Source organism: Staurois parvus, unplaced genomic scaffold (genome assembly GCF_062004578.1).
Source record: "Staurois parvus isolate SC_StPar_1 unplaced genomic scaffold, SC_StPar_1.0 ptg000108l, whole genome shotgun sequence".
NCBI classification, from domain to species: domain Eukaryota; kingdom Metazoa; phylum Chordata; class Amphibia; order Anura; family Ranidae; genus Staurois; species Staurois parvus.
This window is the reverse complement of record NW_028317904.1, coordinates 2,528,630-2,552,664: the sequence shown is the minus strand read 5'-3', so window position 1 is coordinate 2,552,664 and position 24,035 is coordinate 2,528,630. Positions and strand designations below refer to the sequence as shown.

The 24,035-nt window shown below is 41.5% G+C and overlaps 1 protein-coding gene across 2 annotated transcripts in view; it reads left to right on the top strand.

Annotated features, from left to right (window-relative positions):
- Positions 1 to 1,283: 1,283 nt before the first annotated feature.
- Positions 1,284 to 24,035, top strand: part of TRPM4 (transient receptor potential cation channel subfamily M member 4) — a 197,893-nt gene continuing 175,141 nt past the window's right edge. Inside the window, exon 1 of one of the 2 annotated variants that reach the window (XM_089671601.1) lies at positions 1,284 to 1,567. In XM_089671601.1, coding sequence (XP_089527727.1) covers positions 1,541 to 1,567 — 27 coding nt within the window. In that variant the 5' untranslated portion in view covers positions 1,284 to 1,540. The remainder of the gene's footprint in view (positions 1,568 to 24,035) is intronic. The other variant, XM_089671600.1, reaches the window with a different exon arrangement.

The window sequence follows — 24,035 nt, the reverse complement described above, 5'->3', positions numbered from 1 at the left end:
TATACAATGCAGATTAACCCCTTATGTTCCACAGTGAGTATAACAAGCATGCTTTACTGCATATACAGACTGATTTTACCATTGTGGGTTTATTATTATTATTATTAGGTTAGGTTCACACCTTTCCAGGTTATGTTTGAGTCGTTTCTGCATTGTGTTCTTACACCTGCGTTTTTGACGCATTTTTGCCATGTTTTTGATGTTTTTTTCATTTTTTAAAATTTTTTCTTGCTGCTAGGTGGCTTTGAAACACAAAACGCATCAAAAACATGTCAAAAAGCATAAAAAATGCTGCGAAAATGCAATACATGCTTTTCTGCAGCGTTTCCATTGAAGTCTATAGAACCAAAAATGCAACTTTTTGATTTAAAAAAAAGTCTCTGACCCTTTCCAAAAAATGCATCGGGTCAAAACCCTGAGATGTGAACATGTCCCATAGGAAATTATGTGAAATGGACTGTACTGCGTTTCTGCAAAATGCAAAACGCTGTAGGAAACGCTTAGGTGTGAACCTAGGGTTAGTAAGACTTTAATACTGCTTTATGGGGCAGAACAGTGGCTAAATAGCACCTTCGCCTGGCAGTACTTGGGTCGTTGGTTTGAATCCCAGCCATAGCACCACCTGCCTGGAGTTTGCATGTTCTCTCTGTGCCTGTATGGGTTTCTTCTGGGTACTCTGGTTTCCTCCCACATGCCAAAGACATGCTGGTAGGTTAATTGGAACCTGTCTAGATTGGCCCTAGTATGTGTATGTATGAATGCAAGTTGGGACTTTAGATTGTAAGCCTCTTGAGGGTTAGGGACTGATGTGAGTGAACAATATATATGTAAAGCGCTATATAAGTATCTGTAGTAAATAAATGTGGATTATATTTGGAGAATAAGGATGTCACTTTAAATAGAAAAAAATGTTTAGAATCAGCATTTCCGAGTTCAGCTGGAATGGAACAATGGGAAGGGTAGGAAAGATAAATATTAGCAGTGGAGGGGCTCAGCTATTAAACCAAATGTGTTAGTTTCTCATGATAGGCAAAATACAGGTTTGGTCACTTTTTTGAAAATCCAGAATCATTTCCAGGAACTCAACATTGCCAGATCAATTCTTCAAAACCTGCAACTGTCCCTAGAAGTCAAGAACAGCTGCCAACTGTGCTAAAAGGCAAACCCTAAATTCCCAAGTTCTTATGAATAATCACTTCCAGCTTCTTCCAGCATCTATTTCCAGGCTCACAATACTCAGGCAAACAGCAGAGAGAGTGAGTGACGTTTCCCTGCAGATAAGCCCGGCAATCCTGATAGACAGGTTCTCCACAGGTGTGCGTGTTACATGAGAATAGGGTGGAGAGTGGGTGCTGAGCTGTTGCTTGTAGGTGTGGCATGCACTGTAATAGAACAACATTCTACAGCCTGGGACTTCAAATTCCATATCTCCTAGCACCGACACAGCAGCAACAGGAAAACGACTGGAGAGGTCCTGCGGCTGGGAGAGCAGAAAGGTTAGAAAGGCTACGCTGGGTGGTGACACGGCGAGCTGAAAGTCATGGCCAACACGATCGCCAAAGATCAGGTACGTGGGATGCAGAGCGACTGCTCAGTTTCATTAGAGGCTGCTCTGTGTATATCTCCAACCTATGTAGGTCTGTTGCAGACTCACTTTGTGGTGTATAATAGATTTTATTTCACCTCCTAGGTGTCATATAATATTTTTTCTTAATATCTTGTGTATCAGTAGAAACATAGAAAAGTGAGAGCAGAAAAAAAGAGTCTCATGGTTTTTTTTTTTAATTTATACATGTATTTTTTTTTTGGATTTTTTGGGGGGTTTTTTTTTTTTTTTTTTTTTTTTTGGAATTTAGCAGAAGGGGGTATACCCCGAAAGCTTGTTCTGAAAATGTAACTGTTCATGCAAATAAAAAAAGTCTCATGGACAGTACTCCACTGTATATTGTGATATCAAGAGCTGCCTTACTTGTCACATGTGGCGGACAATCTTTTGCTTTTCAGGTATAACACATTTGGAGTGTATATCAATTAGTTGTAATTTAGCCACAAAAGTGCAGCATTGATAAACTCAAATAATATAAATACATTTTTATAAGGCAGAGAGCTACTGCTGATCGGCATCAATTTTAAAGTGGTATTAAACCCAAAAGCAAACATTTATTAGATTACAACTTACTAATAGTTAGATGTGGTGGCTGCATTGGTTTTCATTTTTAGGATTTTTTCCATCTGTTCTCACCTGGTGATCTGGCCAATACCACACCTCCTGTATTAGAATGCCCCCACTCTGGATGCATGAGCACAGGAGTACCTTTGGAAAACAGCAGTGTCAGTTGGGTGCGGTGGCTGCATTCATTTTCTTTTTTGGGCTTTCTTTCTTTTATTTTCACTGTATGAAATGATCAGTAAGTCTGTTGTTTTTCACCAGAACAAGTTGTCCTGCAGATGTAGCAGTTAGTAGGTCGAAACAAACCATTTACCACAGACTGGGGTGCTTACAAAGTACAGCTTTTATTCAGTTATGTAAAACCTTTTTTAAAAAAGGTATCGACTTTAAGAGATAGTTTTCCAAGGCTGAGAGCTGCTCTCCAAGACTTAGACTGGGTGAGAATATTGGCATTGATGAACACAACACAGAAATGGGAGTTCTTCAAAAAGACTGTATGTGAACACACTGCAAAATATATTCCCATGGACAAGTTTAAAAGGCAAAAAATCAAACCTATGTGGCTTACAGCCAAAGTTAAAAAAGCTATAGATAATAAGAAAATATAAAAATGAAGGAACTCTATCATCGTTTAAACATTACAAAGAATATAACAGAAGATGCAAAAAGGAAATAAAGGCCACAAAAATTGAAAACGAACAAGAGATTGCAAAGGATAGCAGGACAAACCCCCAAAAATTCTTCAAATATATTAATAGTAAAAAGGTCCGGTCATCTAGGCCCTTTACAAAATAATCTAGAGTGGGTGACTGGGGACAAAGAGAAGGCAAATTTATTAAATACCTTCTTCAGCTCTGTGTATACAAAGGAGCATGGGGGAGCTCTTGTCCATAACGGGCATGGTATTGACACAGCCCCAGAAGATCCACATTGGCTCACAATTGATATTCAAAAATATTTAGACAGAATAAAGGTGAATAAAGCACCTGGACCGGGTGGCATACACCCACGGGTCCATAAAGAATCAAGCTCTGTCATTTCAAAGCCAATGTTTCTCATTTTTTGGGACTGTTTAATGACTGGCATAGTACCACTGGATTGTCGCAAGGCCAATACGGTGCCTATATTTAAAAAGGGGTCAAAATCTTTACCAAGTAATTCTAGACCTGTTAGTTTACCATCTATAGTTGGGAAGATACTGGAGAGTTTAATAAAAGGCCACATAGATGAAAATATTTTAAGCAACAGACAGCATGGATTCATGAAAGACAGAAATTGTCAAACAAATCTGATTTCTTTTATGAGGAGGTGAGCAAAACCTTGGACAGAGGGGTGGCGGTGGACGTGGTATACTTGGATTTTACAAAGGTGTTTGACACAGTTCCCCACACACGGCTAATGTGTAAGGTAAAGTCTACAGGCTTGGAAAAATCCTTATGTAAATGGCTGGAAAACTGGCTAAAATATTGTATTCAAAGAGTAGTGGTTAATGATTCATACTCTGAATGGTCTAGGGTTGTCAGTGGTGTACCCCAAGGTTCTGTGTTGGGACCCTTACTTTTTAATATATTTATAAACAATATAGAGTCTGAGATTATAAATACCATTTCAGTCTTTACAGATGACACCAAGCTGTGCAGTGGAATAACATCCTTATAGGATGTCGGCAAGTATGTGGAAAATGAGGTTTAATGTTTATAAATGTAAGGTTATGCACTTGGGGGCTAAGAATATGCATGCATCATACATACTAGGGGGGGGGGGGTACAACTAGGGGAATCAATGGTGGAAAAGGATCTTGGAGTTCTGGTAGATCACAAGCTTAATAATGGCATGCAATGCCAAGCTGCGGTTTCTAAAGCGAGCAAAATCCTCTCTTGTATGAAAAGAGGTATAGACTCCAGAGAGAGAGATCATTTTACCCCTGTATAAAGCATTAGTAAGACCTCATTTGGAATATGCAGTTAAATTTTGGGCACCAATTCACAAAAAGAACATTGGGGAACTGGAGAAAGTACAGAGAAGGGCAACCAAATTAAGAGGCATGGAGGAGTTCAGCTATTAGGAAACATTAGAGGATCTGAATTTATTCTCTCTTGAGAAGAGGAGATTAAGGGGGAATATGATCAACATGAATAAATACATCAGTGGTTCATAGAGTGAACTTGGTGTAGAGTTATTCACCCTGAGGGCAAGGGGGCACTCTTTACGTCTGGAGAAAAAGAGATTTAATCTCCAAATACAGAAAGGTTTCTGCACAGTGAGAGCTGTGAAAATGTGGAATAGACTCCCTCAAGAGTTGGTTTTGGCCAGCTCAGTGGATTGCTTTAAAAAAGGCCTGGATTTTTAGATACACAGAATATAACTGGATACTAACATTTATAGGTAAAGTTGATCCAGGGAATATCCGATTGCCTCTCGTGGGATCAGGAAGGAGTTTTTTCCCTGCTGGAGAAAATTGGATCATGCTTTGCTGGGTTTTTTGTCTTCCTCTGGATCAACTGTGGGTATAGAATTATAACTTTTTTTTATGGTTGAACTGGATGGACTTTTGTCTTTTTCAGCCAGACTTACTATTTAAGAAAAGGAAAAAAAAACTGCTTTAACTTTTCTAAGGCTCCATTCACACTTGTGTGACTTTAAAATCGTGCAATTTTCATTGTGACTTTACAGTACGACTTGATGCAACTTTGGATGAGAGCAACTTTGACCAAGGATGATTGTTTGTGCTCTACAAAGTTGAACGCAAGTCATATGTACATCATTCAGGTGCAACTCTGGAGGGTTTACAAGTCCATGGCCCTCAAGTCGCATGAAAGTTGGACCAAAGTAGTGCAGGAACTACTTTCAAGTCACTCAGATATGAATGGTACTCATTGGAAAACATGGGGTGAATCCCAAAGTCGCATGACAAGTAGCACAAGTGTGAACAGGCTTTAAAAAGTGTCAGCTGGAGTTTGGCTTCAATTAGATGGATGGAAATTTGGCTCGTTAAGCACGGACTGGCTGAATTCTGGTCAATGTGTGGCCGCTGCAGTTGAACAGAAGTTGAATGACTGCTTCACCTCTGGCCAACCACCCTGTTGAATAAAAGCTCTTCGATCACTTACTGCAGCACTGATCTGTGTGTTCAGACAGAGGGGGAGTCTGGCCACTGTCCGAATACAACAGGGCAGTGGGAAGGATATCCCCTATCTCCCCCAAATGTGTCGATGGGGGAATCGGTTCATTTTTTAAAATTACTCAGTCCACTGACTTAACAAAATAAATGAACCATGTATTGTATGGCCAGCATAACACTCCCCCCCCCCCCCCTCCCAATAGACTGCTATTGCTGCTGTCTTAAGGTGCTCCTGTGCTCATTCATCCAAAGTGGAGGCACTTAATAGAGGAGGTGTGTTACTAGCCAGATCTTTTGGTGAGAACAGAGGGAAATAAAGACTAATAAAAGAAAACGAATGCAGCCACTGCATCTAATCACTGGTAAGCTGCAATATATTACATTTTTGCAACTGGCAAAGTCTTATGTGCTGCTATGTTCCAATAATAATAATATCAGTGAAGATTGCTGCACTCACTGCTCTGGTGTACTCACAGTCAAAATTAGATAAAAGAAAAAAATGTGGGGAGCTATCTCCTCATAAATAAACCCATGAGCTTTGAAAACATAAAATGACAGTCCAAAAAAATATTGTGTAACAAAATTATGATGATAGACATCCAATCCAGTATGTGTTGCGTTATCATCCAGCAGTCATCAACACCGTGCTTGACTTGTGGCCCCACTCCCTGCTCACCTTGACCATTGACCTATAAATTATAATAGGCCAAAACACGCTTTTTAAGGAAAATGTTTCTCAAAGATTCTGATCCGTGACGTGTTCCTTCCACGTATTATGCCTCCATTGGACCTTTAAAGTGCAAAATAAAACAAAAACATACCATACTGCAACACCATTTTGTACAACCAAAAATTAAACGTGCTACAATATCCACACACATTTGATAAATTATATGTGACTCCGAATTATAGTGAACAACTATATGCATTACTTCACCTTGCCGACTATATTATGATGTTTCCCATTACCGGGTAGGTACACCATGCACTCACCTTCTTCCCTGACCTAACAGATAGGTCATACACGCTTAGGGATGATATCAGATTTTGTGTATCCACTGCTGATCCTTAGTAGCTACTTCATTAATTCTGGCCCTTTAAGGGAACATATTCTCTGATATACAGTTGGATTAGGGCTACTTTCACACTGATCCGCCACAAAAACGCCTCAAAAATGCATAGGCATTTTTACCACGTTTTTGCCACATTTTTTAAAGGACACATGACTTAAAACTGCACCAAAACTGCTTCTCTCGAAAGTAGTAGGTCAAGGTCGGAAGTCGATGTGAGCGGACGTGCATAGCTTGACTCCTGCTTGATACTCCTGATGCTGTGAGCTGTGACCGAGAAAGGTGGAGCAAGCAGCGATCCTGAAAGGTGACACGGCAAGTGAGAGATCGGGGTAACCGACTATTTGGCTACTTGAACTTTGGAACATGGAAGCGTGGAACCCTGTATTTTGTGAGAAGGGGATTGCAGAGCGGTAGAAGCGGTAGATCAGAGGCCTGGAGGCTGGTGACCTGCCTGTCTTGATTCTAGTGGAGAGGAGGACTGTTTGCCAGGTGAAGAGATTAATCCGGCATGTTGGAGTTAGATAAAAAGAGACGGAGAGGTTGAAGTGCTGGTTAACTGGCTAATTTTTGAGAATCGGACTGAACAATAATTGATTTTTTTGTTCAGTGTGAACAGTCCCAATAACTAGAAAGAAGGGGAATGAAGCAGCACAGCAGGATGGGACAGGCATGCAAATGCAGCGGGTAGCAAAGGATAAGGGAATCCAGGCAGCAGCTAAATTGGAATGTTTTGCACATACCCCTGCAAAAGGGAATCAAGCCACTTTACAACAGTCTAAAAGTCATGTGGTTGTGTCACCAGCAAAGAAAAATAAGAGGGAACAAACTGCAAACTCGGATGTGAGCCTAGTAGGAGAAATGGCAGTAGAAACGGAAAATTTACAGTCAAGCCTTGAAACCTGTATCTCAATAGCAGAAGAACCCTCTTTAAAGGGAGTATTACAGGCAATAAACTCTTACAGATCCTCCCTAACTGAAATGTCTTTCCAACTTAAGAGTATAAGAGAGAAGTCATCCTTTTTGAGGCATGATCTACAGAAGGTGCGAGAGCGAACAACAGGCCTGGAAGGAAGAATAAGTGCAATGGAAGATGATTTTGGTCCTATAAAGAAGGAATTAAAAGTGCTTAGTGAGAAAGTGAATGCATATACCTCCAAAATGGAAGACATGGAAAACAAGTTGCGAAGAAATAATGTGAGGATTGTGGGTCTCCCGGAACGTAGTGAAGGGGTGGATCCAATTGAGTTAATGGAAAAGTGGTTAATAGAAATATTTGGAAGAAATTCTTTTTCAACATTCTTTGCAATTGAAAGCGCACACAGGGTGCCATTTGGAGCACCGCCTATAAAAAAGCTGTATTATAAAGATATAAACGTATTATTCTATGAAAGGCCAGAGAAATTAAAGATATCTCCTATAATGGAGTAAAAATCTCAACATTCCCAGATTTTTCCTTAGAACTTCAGAGAGGAGCAAAGTTCATAGCAGTTACACGAAAACTGCAACAACTGAAACTTACTTATGCCATGTTGTACCCCGCAAGGCTGAGAGTAGTGGCTAGGGGGGAAACCCAATTTTTTAACACACCAGCGGAGGTGACAACATGGCTGGAAAAGAATGAAAGGATGTTGCGGACAAATTGACTTTGCATACAGAATGTGTCTATGGTAGTTAGGTGTCACAGGAGGATGATCTGCAAAATAGAAAATTTTTGGTGGTGGGGGGCACATAGAGAGAAGAGGAATGGTGGGTTTTTGGTTCCTGTCTGGTGGAATTTTTTTTTTTGCCTTTTTTTTTCTTCAAGTTGGGTTTTGTTTTAGTTTTTTTTTGTTTTTGGTAAAGGTGTTGCAGGAAGTTGTTGTTATAATATGGAAAGCCATAATTTCACAATGATCATGAATGAAGACCACTTTGGATGTCCCTTGTAAGGGACTAAAGAGGCAGAGGGTGGGGGGGGGGGGGAGAGTTTGGGTGTATGTATATTGTTTGCTGTTTTTTCTTGATTGGGTTAAGTGTGTAAGGTATGAAGATTTTTGTACATGAGCACTACTAAGAAAAAAAGAGGAAACAAATGTTATTTAGGGGTTCACTATTACAAGTTGATTAAGTCACTGAAAGAAGTATGCACTATTCAAGACAGAATGGGAAAAAAAATATGGAGGGAGGAGGGTGGAAAGGATAGAAGAATAGTTAAGGTGATAAGTAGGATCATGAAGGACTTTTGATAAGGAAAATAATGCAATAGACAGTAAAGTGTGCCTTCTCAGTTTTAAATCCCTGAATATATGTTCCTGGAATGTTTGAGGGTTGGGGGAGCCAGCAAAGAGAGTAGCAGTATTTGCCACAATGGACAGATACAGATGTGGGGTGATTTGCCTGCAGGAGACACACCTTACTAAGAAGGCAGTCTCTCACTTGAAAGGCAGGAGGTTTTGTTGTCAGTATCATTCCATACATACTTCCTATTCAAGAGGGGTGAGTATTTTGATTGACTGGGGATGGTGTTCTCCTGCAGGCAAACTAATATTGATGACAAGGGTTGTTGATATTTTCCTTTATGGTTCTTTTGAGAATTACGTGTGTGTGTTGTCTAACATATATATTCCACCGCCTTTTAAAGCGAAGGTTATATACCAAGTGATACAATTTTACATCAATAAGAGGGATTGGTTCCCATCAGATACCTTGTTAAACTCAGCAGCAGAGGGTTTGTTGTCCCAAATAGTAGGGGGTTGAGAGATATACGGAGGATGCGAAATCCCAAGGATCAACAATATTCTTGCTTTTCTAAAATGCATTCTACATTGTCCAGAATTGATTTAGCTCTGGGGAGGGAATATTGTGGTGTGTTAAAAATATAAAATATATGCCCAGAGGTCTTTCTGACCACTCAACGTTGTTGTTAACGATGAACCTGGGGGAGAAACATGGAACAGGGTATTGGAAAATAAGTCCCTTTTGGTTGGAAATAATGGGAGAGTTGACTTCCTTGAAGGAGTTTATAGTGAGGAATGTTAATACGGCATCTATGGGGGTGGTTTGGGACTCGTTAAAGGCCTTTCTTCAGGGCGTACTGATACAACAGGTGTCCAAAATTAAGAAACATAATAGAGAGCGAGAAAAAATATAAAGGGGGAAGTGGCAACAGCAGAAAAGGAATATTTGGAGGACCCAACTCCGGAGACATTTATTTTCAAATATTTTTTTATTGAAAGGGTTTTTAACTTCAATACAAATATACAACCATTAGAATTGTCAGGTACACATATGCAGATTGACAACATGAAAGGGGTAGGAAGGGGTTGCAAGTCCCCACCAAGCGGCCGGGGAACTTAATATCGTATTCATATTTACATGAGAGGTATGCTCATTATTATGTGAACTATTTTGGAGTATATGAATCTTAAAGGTGGATATAAGGTTAAGTAGGGAGTAGAAAGAGAAAGGAGGAGGAGGAGGGGGGTTAGGCACCATTATCCTTATCTTAGAGGTATGTGTCCTATAAAAGTTAAAGTTAGTATTCAGGTAATTGAACAGGTGGGATGGTTTAACCATCGAGACCAATGTAATGTAAATTTATGGTACGTGGAATTTCGAATGGCCGTTCTTCGTTCCATCTCACACTGCAGATTAAGGTCAGTCACCAGGCGTGACAGCAGGGGAGAGGACAAGGATCCCCAGAGTTTGGTGATGTTGATCTTAGCCGCCGCTAGGATGTGTAAGATAATAATGCGTTAGCTTGTGGGGAATTTATCTATATTTATATGAAGGAGGGCTAGGGCAGGATTTGGGGCCACAGGCGTGTCTGTGATTGAGGAGATCAATTGGAAAACTTTATTCCAGTAAGATTTAAGAGATTTGCATGACCAAAGCACATGGAAGAGTGAGCCAGTTTCCCCACAATGTCTCCAGCACGCCTGTGACTGCTGGGGGTAATAGAGAGATAATTTGGTGGGGGTTAGATACCATTGGTGGAGGATTTTCAGGTATGATTCCCAATGGGCACTACATTTTGACGCTTTATAAGTAATGTTGAAAATCATTTCCCAGGGGTGTGGGCTTGTCGAGAGTAACAAGGTCTTTTCCCAATTAGTCAAGGATGAAGTAGACGTTGTGAATTGCGCTACTGTTAAAAGTGTATAAAAAGTAGATATTCCTTTCTTCGGATATATGGTCCTATTTAGGAATTGATGTGCAGTAGCCGGGATTTCTATTTTGAGTGGTATGTTTGTTTTATGAAGAGAATGGATTATTCACATATAAGTGAATTGGTCTTTATCAAGGAGATGAAATTTCTTCTGAAGAGTCTGAAATGAGTCTGGGTTTTGGGTGCTGAAAAGGTCTTGGATATATTGTATACCAAGCATTTTCCATGAGGCCAAGTTCAAGTGCGGGGATACGAAATGTAAGGATGAAAGCGGAGTAAGGATTTGAAGATTGTCCTTGTGGGAGCAAGTATAGGTCAAAAAGTCATGCCAAGCTAATAAAGAAGCTTGCACGCATGGGTGTGTATGTAAAGGTTTATACCACGCCGCACAAGGCACAAATAAGGCGTCTGTCAGTGAGCTTGGTGTGTGCATGGAAGCCTCCATGACAGTCCAAGTTTTATCCGGAGACGGTGCCACCAGAAGAAGAGCTGGTCTAACAGTACAGCTTGATAATACGATTTTATATGCGGGAGACCTGCTCCACCTCTGGCAGGCGGACGTATTAAGAGGTTTGTGGTACATCTAGGGCGTTTGGAATTCCATAAGAAATTATTCAGGATTTTTTGGAGTTTGGAGAAGAAGGTGGAGGGGGCTGGAATAGGTAGAGTGCGGAAAATATAAAGTATTTTGGGCAGTATGCACATTTTTATAGTTGCTATTCTGCCTAGTATTGAAAGGGTATTTGTGTGAAGGCTTTTGAGCTCTTGTGGGATTGTGTCAAGTAATGGTTTGAAGTTAGTTGTATAGAGTTGGCCGATTTTGGCAGTTAGCTTGATCCCCAAATAGGGTATGTTATATTTTTCCCATTTAAAAGGGAACCGTTTAGTAAGTAGTTTCTGGGTTGCAGCGGGTGTATAGAGGTTTAGGATAGAAGACTTGGGTTCGTTGAGTTTATAGTATGAGACTGCCGTGTAGGCATGGATATGTGTGCGAATTGCTGTAAGCGATTTGTTGGGGTTTGTAATCATTAGAATGTCATCCGCAAAGAGGCTAATTTTATGTTCGCGCTTAAGAAAATTGACTCCTGTGAAATTTGGATCGTTTCTGAGATTGGATGCTAGTGGTTCAATAAGTAACGCAAAAATTATGGGCGAAAGAGGGCATCCTTGTCAGGTGCCATTAGATATTGGGAAAGGTTGTGAAAGCGTGCCGTTCGTAAGTACTCTAGCAGAAGGTTTGGAGTATAGGGAGAGAATCGCTGACCGTATCCAGTCTGATATTCCGTATTTCTGTAGTGTATGTGTCATAAATTGCCAATGGATTCGGTCAAATGCTTTTTCCGCGTCAAGCGAAAGTAGGAGTGATGGTTGTTTGTCAGATTCAAGGTGGTGTAGTAGTGATATAATTCATCGAGTCGCGTGGGGAGCCTGTCTCCCAGGGATGAATCCCACTTGGTCAGGGTGGATTAATGTAGGAAGGTATGGGAGCAGTCGTTGAGCTATTATCTTGGCGTATATTTTTAGGTCTGTATTAAGTAAAGAGATCGGCCTTTAATTCTGGACTAACTGGGGGTCTTTACCTGGTTTCGGGATAGTGGTAATTATGGATTGTAGCATATCAGAGGGAAATTCTCCATTAGAAGCCACATGATTATAAAGGGCAGAGAGATGTGACTTAAGGTTGGGTGCGAACGATTTGTAATATTCATTAGTGAAACCGTCGTTTCCTGGTGATTTGTTCATGGGTAAACCGTTTATAATTTTTTCAATCTCTGCGGGTGAAATCGGTACAGAGAGGGAGTCCAGTTGGGAAGAGGTGAGTCGAGGAAGAGCTGTGCGACTTAGAAAATTCTCGATGGAGGGATTCGTTGGTTGTACCGTATCTGGGTCGTCCTTTGTTGTATAAAGTTTGGTAGTAGCATGCAAATGCGTTAGCTATGTCTTGTGGGTTCGACATTGGGGTTCGCGATTCTGGGTGTTGGACTATGGAGATTTTATTTTTAAGTCTTTTTTTGTTTGATGGTTTTGGCGAGAAGGGAGTTTGTTTTATTGCCAAGTGCATAGAATTGTGTTTTTGTTTTTTGAAGGTTAGTGTCATAGGAGTGTAGTAAAATGGCACGTAATTTATTTCTATCTCTATTTAGGGCCGCGGATGTGGAAGGATTCGGATTCTGTTTAATTGCTTCGTTTGCATGTATAGAGGCCAATAATTGGTCTATTTGTTGGGATCTCTGTTTTTTGATACGGGAGTTTAGTTGTATGAGGATACCTCTCATGTAGGCTTTGTATGTTAGCCAGAGTGTGGTAATAGAGATATCTGGGGTGGCATTAGTTTCAAAAAAGAGATTATGGGCATCCATTATATACTTCTGGTTTTCTGGTAGTTTCAAGAGTGCGGAATTAAGTCTCCAAATGGGTGGGATTGCTGACCGTTGGCTGTCATCTAGGGATATGCTGATCGGGGCGTGGTCAGACCAGGTTATAATACCAATATTAGAAGATGACACGTGTTGCAGTGTCCATTTATCAGTGATGAACATGTCGATTCTTGAGTACGAAAGGTGTGGTGGTGAAAAATAGGTGTAGTCACTTTCAGAGCCGTGCTGGCATCTCCTGATGTCGTATAGGTCGTGGTCATGTAAAACGTGGTTGAGGTCGAGGTTGGCAGTTTTTTTGCTGGAGGATGAGTCCATATGAGAGTTATTGAGAACATTAAGGTCCCCCCCAATAATGAGTCTACCTTGTTTGTGCTTAGAGATGAGGTTGAAGAGTTTGCGAAAAAATCTTAGTTGCTTGCTGTTTGGACCATATACATTCACCAGGGAATAGGTAATGTCGTTAATTTGGCATATCAATACAATATATCTCCCTTGTGGGTCGACTATGGAGGAGGTGTAATTAAATGCTAGAGAGTCATTAACGGCAATAATTACTCCGTTTTTCTTCTTAGTATTATTTGCCATATATATTTGAGAGAAGCTGTGAAGATATAGTTTAGGGGTCTTTTCCGTAGTGAAGTGGGATTCTTGTATAAAGAGTAAGTCAGTTCGAGATTTCCGGATTTCTCTAGATAGCATCGATCTCTTGAAGGGAGAGTTGAGGCCTCGAGCGTTAAGTGAAGTGATCTTGATCATTGGACCTATTTCCTAGGTATAGAACTAGTTGGATTGTTGTTTGGTAGATTATTTCAGATTGTGTGTTACTAATGTATATTCGGTGGTGCCATGAGAGAGGGAAGATGGGAGAGGGAGAAACAACAGTAAAAAAACACTTGCATATAACGCAAGTAACCAGTGTAGCAATGATCGCTACGTCAAAAAGGAGGAGTATGAACACGTCCTGACCTCCAGGGGGGTCAAGTCTGTTGCAAACTTGAAAAACAGAAAACATGGAATGTAGGCCGATTGCCAGCAGTTGTAAGATCTGTAGATGGCCTCCGGGGGAAGGTGTAGTAGAGTATAGGTGCAGCGTGTGCCTTTTGCGCCTTTCAAGTCGCCTCCATATTTTGAATGGAACTGGGCGTATTTTCCCACGAGTCAGAGGGCAAAATACTCCAAGCTTTAAGGAGGTCCAGGCCGGCCTCTAGGTTCCTGACAGTATAGGTCCCACCTTGGTTCCGTACTAGTAGCTTAGTGGGGAAGCCCCATTGGTAGGCAATGCCATGGTTTCTTAAGGCTGTAGTGATTGATATCATTTTTTTCCTGTTTGAAAGTGTGGCTTTGGATAGCTCAGCGTATAAGTGTAGATTCGCATGAGACTGTGGGAGCGGTGGCGGGTTTCTAGCCGCTAACATAATTTTCTCCTTGATATGATAGAAGTGTATGCTGATAAGCACGTCTCTAGGTACAGAAGCCGATAGAAATGAGGGTTTAGGAAGTCGATGCGCTCGGTCGATCGTGACCTCTACTTCGGAAAGTGCTGGTATCAGCAGTTTGAGGAAGTGTTGTAGATACGGCAGCAGTGTCTCATTGGTAATTGTTTCGGGGATCCCTCTGATTTTTATATTATTACGGCGTATTACGGCGTGATCTATCTTCCAAGTCGGCTAGTTTTAGTTGAATTTGTTCGATATCGGACGCATGATCTGCATGGGCATCAATCAAATCATTGTGTGCCGCCACTATGTCTCCCATGTTGGATTCAATATGGCGAATTCTACGTTCCTGCTGTTGCACTAGGGTGGTAAGCTGATTAAGTGGTGCAGATATGTCGTTGTGCAAGGTTTGCCGCAAAGACGCAAGCATGTTTTTCATGCTTATCTCGGTGAGTGGTTGATCGGACGCAGGGAATGCGTCTATGGTAGGCATAGCCATATGAGGTAACTGATGTGGGAGGTTTGGGGCCTGTATTATATTGTCAGTGTCACAGTCCAGTCGTGGCCTGGATTTGGCCGGGCTGCTGGTCGTGGGAGATAAGGGAGGTGACAACTCACCAGGGTCCCCTGGATAAAGCTGTTGCTGCAGCCTAAGATCTGCACTCTGGGCTCTGTAGTCCTCCTCGTATGCGCTGCTGCCTCCCTGTGCTCCTGTATTGCGGGCGCCATCTTGGTTTCCCGGCATGACGGCCGGGAAGAAATTAGTTAGCTTCCCTGGTTGCCCCGGGCTCTTTTTCCTGCGGGGCATGTCTAGTGGGCTGCGGGCACACTGCGGCTGTCAGAGTGTGCTGTTTGTTTCCCCCGGAGTCGGTGTGTGCCGAGTTATCGCTGGCGGGTGGACGGAGCCGACACTACTGCACGTCCATCCCCAAGCCGGCCGCGCATGCGCCCCCTCTGGAGACATTTAAACGATGGGTGAATAAGCAGGAGGAATACAAGAACTGGGCTCTAACTAGGGCAGAAAATAGGAGAATTTTCCAAAACCAGAGGTTTTGTGAAGGAGAAAGCGTGGGACATTTGTTAGCTCTTTTAGTAAAAACAAACGCACCAACGAGGGTTATATCCACTATCAGGGCTTCAACGGGTAGAGATACTTCATACATAACAGAAATTGTCGATACATTTAAACAGTATAATGAAAGATTGTATAGTACGCTGTGACAGTGTGACGATCTGTCACCCAGGATTCTCAACAAGGCAGGTTGAGGGGCTCCAGGGTAAGTGTTTGATATGGAGGAACGTGGCTTTTCACTTTCCTCCTTTGTTTGTAAGGTCTGTTTTGGGATCTGGAGACTGGAGATTTCAAAGAGATCTGGGAGGGATGAAATCTCCAATCCTGGGACCAGGTTTTGGGAATGGCCAGGAGACTGATTGCACAGGTGTGTGCAGGCCTTTTCATAGAGTCAGGACCAGGGTTCTGGGCTCCACCCCGGCAGATAGGAGTCAGGAGGGCTCCACCTGGAAGACTGGAAGTCAGGTGGGCTTCACCTAGGAGAGGTGGAAGCCAAAAGCAGCAAGGGGCTGCTAGAGACTAGCTGTGTGCTAGTGGCCAGCTGTGTGCAAGATCCATAATTCTTGAAGAAGTCTGCAGGAGACAGACATCAAGCTGAGTATAAGCCAGGAGGCTGAATCGTTGTTTTGTTTGATAGTGGATACCCCTGCGTGGGAAGCTTTATGTTATGGGACATTTGTTTAAATAAAATTGGGCAAAAAGGCCCTTTAAAGAAGCGAGTTGCTGTGTGCTTTAAATGAAAAGCTCTACCACTTTGAAGCGAGTTCCCACAACGCAGAAAAAGGACATGGGAAGGGAGATGGAGGGATTTTTTAGAGAGCTGGGGAATCCATGTTTATCTGAGGAAGATAGACAAAAATTATGTATGTATACAACTCTGGAAGAGTTACAACAGGCGGTACTAGCAATGGCAAACCAGAAATCTCCCAAACCAGATGGTTTGCCGGTAGACTTGTATAAACGTTATGGTGAGAATTTGCTGCCAGAGCTTTTGAAAGTAATAAATAGGGCAGAAGAGGAGAACGTTTTGCCTGCTTCTGTGAGAGAGGCAACTACTATAGTTCTGCCCAAAGAGGGGAAGGATCAAATTGACCCCTCTCTTCTTATAGACCAATATCTTTATTATGTACAGATTGTTTCAAAGGTTCTGGCTGCGAGATTAAATAAAATTATTTCAAAATTAATATATGTGAATCAGTCTGGTTTTATACAGATCTACAGGTATGAACATAAGGAGAGCATATATAAACATGCAGGTTCCAGTGGTTAATATGGGTTCAAGGGCTATTCTGTCCTTAGATGTGGCTAAGGCCTTTGATGGCTTAGTATAGCAGTACCTGTGGCAGATGATGAGGGCGTTTCAATTTGGACAAAGATTCATGGAATGGGTAAAGCTGCTGTATATGAGGCCCACGGCGAGGGTTAAGATCAACAAAATGTTGGAGCTGTTTCCGTTGGCTCGAGGGACAAGGCAGGGGTATCCTTTATCGCCCATGCTTTTCGCCTTAGAAATGGAACCATTGGCTATTGCCATTAGGACCTCATCAAGAATGCAAGGGTTTCAAAGGGGGAGTGGACAGAAAAAAATTGCATTGTACACGGATGACGTGTTACTATTTCTAGGAGGTACACAAACATCCTTGGTTGTGGTAATGGAGCTGAGTTCAGACGATTTTCAGGTCTAACAATAAATTGGGAAAAGGCAGTGCTTATGCCGATAGATCATCTTGAGACACCGCTGCCTCAAGAGGTTTCAATAACCTCCCTAGCGGCCTGATTATGTCAATATTTCTGTGCTCAAAGCGGTAAATTTTTTTGCATGGAAATATGTTGTTTTTTTATTGTAGGCCTGTAATTTTTAGAAATAACTCACTGAAATCTGTCCAAACAAGAGTCTAGTAAACATCCCGAGTATGATAAAATTTGAAACATGAAATCATAAATTATAATATAATAATCATAAAAAATAATAAATTTAATTCAATAATATAATCAAACCAAAAACACTGCCATTTGAAATAGAGCGCCAAGTTCGCACATCACTGAGCTTAGTCGCAAAATCGTTTTCAGTGTCTGATGACGAATTTCCCCACGAATCATCACTCAATTCTGCAAGTGGTTCTAATTTACTATCGCTGTTTTCTAGCTGGTCTAAAACCGCTTTTGACCTAAAGGGACGCTTTTTGGACGCCATGGACGTTTCTCAGTTTCAAGGCAGAAAGAAAAGTAAAAATGCAGGCAGGGCACAGGAAAAAGCAGTAGGGACAAAATGTATGTGAAATGCGTTGATACAGTAATGTAATACTGTGTGATTTTAGTGTATTTAGTGAATGTCACTTTTTAACATTTTTAAATTTCCCGCTGGTTCCGTCCCCCGTATGTCCTGATGCTCGCAGGGACAGGAAGATGGATGTCGGAATCAGCCGGAGGAGATGGCCAGGGATGCTGCAGGGGGGACATCGCGGGAGCGAAGGACAAGGTAAGTGCAAGACAGATCCCTGAGCAATGCTGCAGGGTGATCCTGAGTGTAGCTCAGGGTTACCACTTTTGGTACTGAAAGTTAACCCCGAGCTACACTTGGGAATACCGCCAGGGAGGTTAATAAAAATTGTAGATAAAATTAAATATCTGGGTATATACAGGTGAAACTCGAAAAATTTAAAAATTGTGCAAAAGTTAATTTATTTCAGTAATGCAACCTAAAAGGTGAAACTAATATATGAGAGAGACTCATTACATGCAAAGCAAGATAGTTCAAGCCGTGATTTGTCATCATTGTGATGATTATGGCTTACAGCTCATGAAAACCCCAAATCCACAATCTCAGATTATTAGAATATTACATGCAATCAATAAAACAAGGATAGAACATAGAACAATATCGGACCTCTGAAAAGTATAAGCATACCTATGTACTCAGTACTTGGTTTGGGCCCCTTTTGCAGCAATTACTGCCTCAATGCAGCGTGGCATGGAAGCTATCAGCCTGTGGCACTGCTGAGGTATTATGGAAGACCAGGATGCTTCAATAGCGGCCTTCAGCTCTTCTGCATTGTTCAGTCTCATGTCTCTCATCTTTCTCTTGGCAATGCCCCATAGATTCTCTATGGGGTTCAGGTCAGGTGAGTTTGCTGGCCAATCAAGCACAGTAATCCCACGGTCATTGAACCAGGTTTTGGTGCTTTTGGCAGTGTGGGCAGGTGCCAAGTCCTGCTGGAAAATGAAGTCAGCATCCCCATAAAGCTCGTCTACAGAAGGAAGCATGAAGTGCTCCAAAATCTCCTGGTAGACTGCTGCGTTGACCCTGGACCTAATGAAGCACAGTGGACCAACACCAGCAGATGACATGGCTCCCCAAATCAACACAGACTGTGGAAACTTCACACTGGACTTCAAGCATCTTGCAGTGTGTGCCTCTCCATTCTTCCTCCATACTCTGGGTCCTTGGTTTCCAAATGAGATGCAAAAGTTGCTTTCATCAGAAAAGAGGACTTTGGACCACTGAGCAACAGACCAGGTCTGTTTTTCTTTAGCCCAGTTAAGACGCTACTGACGTTGTTTGTTGTTCAGGAGCAGCTTGACATTTGAAGTCCATGTCCAGGATCCGTCTGTGTGTGGTGGCTCTTGATGCACTGACTCCAGCCTCAGTCCACTCCTTGTGAAAGTCCCCAACCCTTTTGAATGGCCTTTTCCTGACAATCCTCTCCAGGCTGCGGTCATCCCTACTGCTTGTGCACCTTTTTCTTCTACACTTTTCCTTTCCACATAACTTTCTATTAATGTGCTTTGATACAGCACTTTGGGAACATCCAACTTCTTTTGCAATTACCTTTTGAGGCTTTCCCTCCTTATGGACGGTGTCAATGTTGGTTTTCTGCACAACTGTCAGGTCAGCAGTCTTTCCCATGATTGTGATTCCTACTGAACAAGTCCGAGAGACCATTTAAAGGCTCAGGAACCCTTAGCAGATGTTATGGCTTAATTAGCTGGTTAGAGTGTGGCACTTTAAGCCTAGAATATTGCACCTTTTCACAATATTCTAATTTTCTGAGATTGTGGATTTGGGGTTTTCATGAGCTGTAAGCCATAATTGTCACAATTATGACAAATCACGGCTTGAACTATCTTGCTTTGCATATAATGAGTCTCATATATTAGTTTCACCTTTTAAGTTGCATTACTGAAATAAATGAACTTTTGCACGGTATTCTAATTTTTCAAGTTTCACCTGTATATGACAGGGGACCCAAGGCAGTACATATCGGATAATATAGCCCCATTGATAGCTGAATTTAAACATAAGGGGAATATATGGAGATGTCTACCCTTGTCGGTGATGGGACGGAGTAACCTAATAAAGATGATCTGGATGCCACCATTATTATATGTGTTACATAATTCACTGGTATGGATACCAAAGCAGTGGTTTCAGTGAATAGATACTATATTTAGGGAATTGATTTGGAAAGGAGAACAGTCTAGAATAAGGTTACGTATATCACAATTACCTAAATATAGAGGTGGGGTTGGGTTACCGCACCCCTGGAGCTACTTTCTTACAGCACAGGTACAGTATTTAATGGGGAGTTATGTATCGATGGGGAATGACTCTAGTAAGAAGATGATGTTAGAAGGATTACAACACAATATGGTAGTGGAAGCTATGGAGGCAGATGCCTTCCATCTCCAATGTCCCACGCTCTCAATGGTTGGTAAGATATGGAAGATAGTGAAAGCATTGATGGGTTATAAAGGATATACGTAATATTCCCCGCTTTGGGATAATAACTATCTGCAGGAAATATATAAAAAGGGAACGTCAAGGAATGGGAAAAATGTGGGGTTAAATATCTTTCACAGCTATACAGGTCAGGGATTTTTAAATTCTTCCAGGACCTGCATGAGGAATATGGCATCCCAAGCCACTCTTTCTTTAAGTATCTTCAAATTAGGCATGCTTTGAGTGTGCAGTCTAAAGAGAGTGTATTAGGATGGAGTAAGATACCACTTCTCTGCAAAGCAATTAATAAAGAGTAACTAAGGGATTGATTACAGAGTTATATGTAGGTATACGTTTGGCAGCAATAGAAGGGGAGAAAGTACTTTCATGTAAGAGTAAATAGGATAAGGATATAGGAAATTTTACAGATGAACAAAGGATACATATATTAAAGATAAGGCCATTGCTATCCTCTTCCCCTTCACAGAGAATGTCTCACCTCTTTCTACTGCATAGGGCATACCGTACACCGCAGAAACTTTTTTTGTTTGGGCGGAGACAGGATGCCAGAATGTGGAAACCATGGTTAAAGAGAGTAGGAAACATGGAGAGGGATTGAGAGAAGATTAGGTGGTAATCCCAAGGTGAAGGGCAGTGGTGGAGAGGACCTGTATAGAAGGTCAAAAGAAATCCTTGGAGTTTTGTTTTTGTGGAAGAAAGTAGTGCATTATGATGTTAAGATGTAAATGAAACTATGAAAGAGAAAATTAAGTATGAATGTTTGTAAGTTCTTTTTATGTACAATTGCAATAAAGAATATGTAAGACATATTCAGAGGTGTTTTCCATTGATTTCAATGGGAAGAGGCATTTTTGGGGTTTTTTTTTTTTTTTTAACTCCCCAAACATGCCCCAAAGATGCTACAAGCAGGAGGTTTTACACCGCACCACAAGCGAAACTCCCCAGTGTGAAAACATACATAGATCTACATTCACATACATAGGGAAGCAGTTTTCTTTTCAGGTGCTTTTTTTAACGCAAAAATTCTTGAAAAACTCCTCCAGTGTGAAAGCTGAATAAGGTGTATATGGTCAAAGATAAAAGGAATAGATCATATTGCAACCCCATAAAATATGAACACTTTATTCAAGTAAAAAATGCACTCACAAAAGTAATGAATCAAAAATATATCATAGCCATCAATCAAAATGGTTCCTCATATCACTCGTGCCGGTTTGTGCATGACCGGAAGTGACATCATTAGGCTCCACCCGCCGTGTTGCGTCACAGGTCAAGTGACTTCTACATTTTTGGTTTTATGTTTATTACTGCTTTAAAGTGGCTGTAAACCCTTAGATATAATCAGTTAAGTGACTGGCCTCATGTGTTTCACAGGGATGAAACAAATTCTCTTATATATGTTGTACCTATTTATCTGATTTTTCTAGTCTCTTCATCCAGTGAAAGTGTAGAATCAATGCAGCTTGTCTGAACTCTCAGAAAACAGGGGATGGAGAGCTGAAATTGCACACTGCAGAGCTCAGTGAGAAGAGCTTTGAGAGCTGATTGGAGGGAAAGGACACACCTTCTTCACACAGCACACAAGAACAGAACTGAGGCTGTCAGACTGTGTACTGGAGTTCTCTTTCCTGTCACCCTTTTTCTCTTGGTGTCAGGCAAACTTGTCAGACATGATTTATCCTGATAGCAGAGGAACAAGGTAGCAGAAAGAAATTACACTTAGTGCTCCGTACTGAGATTAGTAAACACTATAGAAGGATATGCTTTGTTCATATTTCATGTCTGAGGTTTACAACTACTTTAAGGAAAAGTCAAGTTTTGTCACCTCTGCCTGTTTGGCTTTTTTGGTTACACAGCTACTCAAGACATTTCAATCACACACTGTTGATAAGAACTCAGCACCTAAATTCTCATACAGTATGAAGAATAGATCTCTATAGCAAAAGATTGCTCTAGCTTGGGGATCACATCCCTGAAAGATCTGAAAAACTAATGGTATCTATCCATTACTGATTTACTAGTTGTGGTTGGAATAGTCTTTTAACATAAACAGATCTTTTTTTTTTTTTTAGAGCAGATAGATTGTGTTAGTAGGACAATGAACTATTCTCAAGCTTCCCAACAACAAGCCTCCCTGTAACCTTAAAAGAATAGTTCACCTTTACAGAGAAAAATGTAAAGCTGAACATACACCGGACACCATCCGTACCCACTGGTCCCCGCTGTACTTACCTTGGGGGCTGCTGAGCTATCAGCATCCCTGCAGCTGTCTAGGGATTTGAAATTCCCACTCTTCTCCATGCTTTGTCTTCTGGGACAGACCAGAAACAAGGGGCAGACTGACCATTTGGAAACTCAGGCATTGCCCGAGAGCCCAGGGTCAGTAAGGGGCCCCATGAGATGCCCCTGGTACCTTTTTCATAGGCTTTTTTGAGTTTGGGCAAGGACACAGGGGCCCCATGATCCCCTATAACCCGAGGGGCCCATGAGTTGTCAGTCCGCCCCTGACCAGAACGATTCACTAATGCCACTACATTTAATCACAGGTAAGCTGTGATATATTACATTTTTGGTTTTGGGTTGAATACTGGTTTAAAGTGGCTGTAAACCCTTATATATACCCAGTGCAGTGACTGGCCTATTGTGATACACAGAGATGAAATACATTCTCCTACAAATGTTGTACTTGTTTATCTGCAGTTTTCTCTTCTCTACATCTGTTCAAAGTGTAGAATTAATAAAGCTTGTCTAAGTTGCAGTGGGGAAGGTATTTGTTGTTCATTCTCCTTTACATTTCTTCTGTAAAGGAGAACTAACGCTTTAAAGTCCAACTCCAGGAAATCTGAATATTCACAGTGAGGCTATGCCCGCATTACAAGGGTTAACTGGTCCTTTAATGTCTAGGGGGACAGTAACAGTAATTTTACCTAAAAACTGCCTATGCAGATAAGGGGTGCATATAGATAAAAACAAACTGTGCAGCTTTGACTAAAGTTGAAGAATGCCCTTGCTATATGTGTAGGCCATTTTCGTACCTCCTGAAGCCTGATTGCAATACTCCCAGGCCATTGCTAAGTGAGGCCTAGTCATTACTGCTCACCTCCACCATCATAAGAGTGACACTGAGCTCAGAGCTACTGCATCAGGGGGGAGAGGGTGCATGTGAGGGGGTTTAAATCAGAGAAAAAACTCACTCCTGTGAAGGTGAGCAGTAACAACTAGGCCTTACTTAGCAATGACCTAGCAACATCTTGGGAGTATTCCAGTCAGGCTTCAAGAGGTTATATGTAATACATGCATCTTTTACACTTTTTTTAGGTGCTCCTATTGAACCCTATTGGAGCCAAAAAAGCTCAAAGCTTGTAGTTCCAAAAAAGCTCATGCAGTTTTTTCAATCTATGAGTTTCAAGTGACGCTATACTCTTGTGTAAGCACCTTTGAAAACCATGGGATCATGAATGTTGAGCATTTTGGAGCTTCAAGCTACAAAACATTCTGGTGTGAATAGGGCCTAATGTCATCACTGATATCCAAGAACAGCGATCACAGTGGGCCACTTGCTGTGCAGCTCCTCCTTCTTTTTAAAAATTAGTTCTGTGATTGGACAAGGTTGTGATGTTCATACATCCCTTGTGCAGTCACAGAGCCCCTAGTTTTCTTTGAAATGAATAAAGAAAAAGTTATGCATAGAGGTGCACAGCAAGAGTCCCATTGTGATTGCAGCGCTCCAGCCCCGACATTCAGTTTCACTGCTACATCAGAGGCTGTAACATTTTTTTCAAGAAATAAGCAGTCGCCACCAATGGGGCACACATCTTTAGATGTACCTTATTGGTACTTAACTAATGGCCCAAAAACGTTTTTGCCCATATTCAGCTTTATGTTGTGTAGTTTGCT